This window comes from Frankliniella occidentalis, unplaced genomic scaffold (assembly GCF_000697945.3).
Source record: "Frankliniella occidentalis isolate FOCC.00 unplaced genomic scaffold, Focc_3.1 Scaffold5640, whole genome shotgun sequence".
NCBI classification, from domain to species: domain Eukaryota; kingdom Metazoa; phylum Arthropoda; class Insecta; order Thysanoptera; family Thripidae; genus Frankliniella; species Frankliniella occidentalis.
In genome coordinates this window covers 1-4,292 of record NW_026272678.1, presented here as the reverse complement: position 1 = coordinate 4,292, position 4,292 = coordinate 1, and the positions used below count along the sequence as shown (strand labels likewise).

General features: G+C 56.2%; 1 protein-coding gene across 1 annotated transcript; it reads right to left on the bottom strand.

The window, feature by feature from the left end:
* Window positions 1-229: 229 nt before the first annotated feature.
* LOC113207651 (lipase 3) lies at window positions 230-4,221 on the bottom strand. The gene is made up of 6 exons (XM_052277075.1): window positions 2,202-4,221; window positions 1,961-2,075; window positions 1,466-1,868; window positions 1,267-1,351; window positions 1,056-1,168; window positions 230-913 (listed from the first exon to the last, which is right to left on the bottom strand). The coding sequence occupies exons 1-6, from the start codon at window positions 2,470-2,472 to the stop codon at window positions 602-604; spliced, it is 1,299 nt and encodes a 432-aa protein (XP_052133035.1). The 5' UTR covers window positions 2,473-4,221; the 3' UTR covers window positions 230-601.
* Between the last annotated feature and the right edge of the window lie 71 nt (window positions 4,222-4,292).

Here is a 4,292-nt window from a genome sequence, read left to right as displayed (position 1 = left end):
AGTAGCAGCAATAATAAACAATTATCAGTGCCTTTGCTCTTTTGACTCTGTCCTTAATTATGTAATGAAATCTAATAATTATACAAATATTGGCAATCTAACCACTAACTTACTGACTTTGTTTTTAAAATATAACTTTACTATAGTTGTTTAAGTTTTTGTTTGGAAACTAGAGTTACTCTGTCATGTCTTGTGATGAACTCTGTGATCTTTTATGACTCTTTCTTCATCCATTGCAACCACTTAAGGTGAAAATTTATTCTGAAAAATTAAATTATTTATAACTTGAATGGGACTTTGCATGTTCCATATTTAAACCCTGTTTTGTATAAGTCCTAATAATTTTGCAGAGTTAGTGAAACCAATTTTCCTAGTCGTGGAAATCTTATCTATTGTATTTTTCATTGTGTTTGTCCATTTGAATTTTATCTGAGAACCTATTAAATTGGTTTTGATTGTTACATTGTTGATATAAATCTACTGTCTGTAGGCTCTTAACTTTCTTTGTACAAAAAATCACCTGAATGTACACTCTCAACACTAAACTGACCGCATCACTCATTTTCTTTTCAGGGTCCATAAAGTTCTAACGAAAGTGCCCTCAGGGGTCTGTTGGGAATTCGCTGGACTCCTCCTGTTCCGCGTCTTCCGCCGTCGGTCCCGGAAAGGGAACGTGTCCGTAAACGTAGTTGCGGCCCGACTGCTGCAGCAGCGTCCGGTAGTAGTTGAGGACCGCGAAGGACCGGTTGCGCATCGTTTCGGCGCCGAAGCGAGCCAGCACGGCCAGCACGTCGTCAAACACGAGCTTCTTGGCGTTCTTCCCCCACAGGAAGTCCAGGTGATTGAACGACGGCAGGGCCACCCTAAACTTGCCCAGCTTCATAGACACCTTCTGGAAGAGCTGCTGCACGTCCTGGCGAGGAAGCATCATTTTCACTTTACAACATCGACTATTGTGCGCTAGGACCCCCCCCCCCCAAATCACTCTCACACACACACACACACACACACACACAAGAAGGACTCCGTCATGTGCCCAGTCCTACGTCCCTTACCCTTGGGTCGGACAGCAGGTCGTTGTCGGCGTAGAAGGCGGCAGTCGGCACCGTCACCTTGCTCAGATCGTACTCGGGTGTTTCGGAGGAGGCCCCGAACGGCTTGAACTTGCCTACAACGAGAAACAGGTCAGGGTACCACCGGTACGTATATAACGCCAGGATCTGGGCGATCGGCGGCTATGGTGGCGGGCGGGAGGAGCAGCCGTACCAGTGAGGATGGACTGCGCGAAGTGTGTGACGGTCTTGGTCGACGTCCCGGCCGGGGTGTGGCTCAGCACGGCGGGGAGCATGCTCTGCAACCGATTGCAACGGGACGCGTCGGCAAATGAAGCACAAGGCTCGGGCACGTCATTGACGTCATGGCTCGGCGCGACCAGTCCGCCTATGCGCACGCCTGATCAGCTTACCGAGTTGAACTGGTCCTTGTCGAAGCCGCAGATGACAAAGATGGAGTTCTCGCACAGCTTGAGCTCGAACATGGCCAGCTCGCAGCCGTACTTGGCGAAGAACTGGAGGGCCGCGTTCTGCGGCAGGAACTCGTCGGCGCCGAAGAGGTGGGCGAGGTACTGGTAGTCGTCGGCGTAGGGCGCGAGGTAGCGGATGGGCGAGCGGCAGCTCCCGAGGTACACGACGGGCGCGAGCAGCACGCCCGCCATCACCCGGTCGTTGTACTCGGGTCGCGTCGACAGCATGACGTAGAACGTGGTCGTGCCCATGGAGTGGCCGATGTAGAAGAGGCTCTTCTGCCCTGTCACCTGCAGCACGTGGTCGATGGCCGCGGGCAGGTCGTAGTAGCCAATCTCGTGCCAACTGGAAGCAAAACGAGTCGATCTTCACTTAAGAAGCCCGACTCTCGCAGGGGAAGTCCTCCCCTGCGGGGGAGGCTTCCGCTGGAAGCCCACCTGAAGTTCCAAAAGGCCGAGTCCTTGGTCGACAGCGTCACGTGCGCGCGGGAGTAGGTGTTTCCGCGCGCGTTACCCATCCACACGTCGTAGCCGCTGTCGGCGAGGATGTAGGCTGCAAAGGAGGACGATTGATTAGTCATAGAAAATTGTCGCCAAAACTCGGGTTGGTTTTGGCGCATAAATTTGATAATTGCGAATCGGAGACATGGTGGTGGCGGTGTCGCCCGCGCGCGCTTACCGAGGGACTTCCCCGGGCCGGTGAGCACCCAGTCGGCCGAGCTGGCGAGCAGGCCGTGCTGCAGGAACACGACGGGCCGGGCGGCGGCGCCGCCCGAGGGCCCGCGGTGGTCGCGCCCCCCGGGGATCCGGTGCAGGGTGAGCAGGTAGCCGTCCTCCGTGCGCACCACGTGGCTCTCGGAGGGGTAGCCGTGCAGCGCAACCAGCTGGGGCTGCGCACGGCCATGGGGCGCCAGACACAACATTACAACGGCGCGATAAGCGACGAGCATACCTTCCCATGGTCCCCTGAGCACCTCTTCAGATGAAAGTGTGTTTAGAAATGACGAACACAGAAACAGTGCGCCCACAGAGATGTGTGGTCAAATGAGATGGGAAGTGTTGAGTGACTCCACCCACACTAGAGAATAAGTAAGTAGTGGCATAGATAGGCTGGAGCCCGCCAAAGCGCGGTCGGCGCGGCGAGCAGCCTGGCAGGTAGGCCACGGACACAATAGCACGCACAGGTGCGGAGATGCTGGCCTACCTCCGACCTGACAGGCGCTCTGGTTCAGTTCAAAATGCCAGCCCCAGATCTGCAACAGCGCTAGATGAAAAGGGGACACACTTGGGTGTGCGAGGTACTTTTTTTGCATTAAGTCTTTTCTTGCCCATCCGAAGTTTCAGCCTGTGTGCTCGGCGACCGTACAGAAAAACATAATGTTTTCCTAAAACCTGGGAAATTGGTGATTGCCGATCAGATAGGCGACCCCGGCACGCCCGCCCTCAACAGGGCCCAAACTCTTTTTCTTTTTTTTTTTTTGTCCTTCGCAGCCGTAGCGATTTGGGTCTTCTGGCGCCACCGACGCGACCGCCTGCCGGCGGGGGCCCCATGTGACTCAGTGGACGCGCCGCTCGCATTCCGGAGGTCCGGAGGTGGGTGAACGACTCTGGGCCGGCGGGGCCTCGCGAGAATAACGAGAGTCTAAAAAAAGACGCGACGGTCCGGCGCTTGTTAACGTGGATTGAAGTGAGGCAGCTTGCGTGGCGGCAGAACAGCGAGGGTCCCCCGAGAGCCGCGGCCCACACGGCCCACGGCCGCCCCGACAAAGCGCAAAGCGCGTACGACGTACGCGTCGTCGTGTGGCGGAGTCGTCGGGCGAAGTGCATCTCATCGAGCAGAGGCGAGAGGCGAGTGGAGTCTCTATAGTGTGGGGCGATCTGCTCATCTCCGGCCGAGTGATTAGTGGCGGGTGGATTGGGGGAGGGGGGCTGACGGCTGCCCCCGGTTATCTCCGCGCGACGGGCAAGGCTGACCCTTCCCTTCCCCGGCCCGGTACACGGTGGTATACGTCCAGACCCACTCAGCTGACTCATCTTGATAACCGCCCAACAGTGCGTCACCGTGATGTGTGTGGCCGCCAGCAGCAGCAGGGCTTGACACAGACACACACGTTGCGCGCTGCGACGCGAGGCACCTCCTTCAGCTGCAGCTCCGAAGGTGGTCCCCCAACCTCAACTCGGCCAACCCGGTATGAACACGCACCGTGGCAATCGCACGCCAATCTTCGTCAATCTTCATCAAATAATGCGGATCCAGGAGACGGGTATGGGGGCCAGGCCGGAACCCAGCTCGTAAATAAAGCCTTAATAAAAACCTTCAACAGCCAATCCTTAAAAAATTACCGCCAAAATCATACTCTCTTCGCAATCTGGAGTATACATTCTTTTAGGCCTCCTCGTGCATCCTCTTCTCCCTCTGCCCCCCTTCTTCTCATCCTTCTCCACCATCGCCCGACCCGCTTTTTATTTGTACAACACATTAAGCCCTGCATGATGGGCGGGAAAAAGGAATAAACGCTGGTCACATCCAAACAACACACATTCACAAACGGTGTGTTGCCCGACGGGCTCGCCTGCTGCGTTCTCAACGAAGTGCTCACCGCGCCAAACGTCAACGAGATGGGCCCTTGTCCCCCGGGCTGGGCCGGGCATGCAGGACTCGTCGCGCCAGGGCCTGGGCGGTATTACACCTCGTACATCGTTATTGGGCGGGCACGGCGCGCTGGGCTGGCCGCCACTTTCACATGCCCTACTGCCCCTCCCCCCCCCC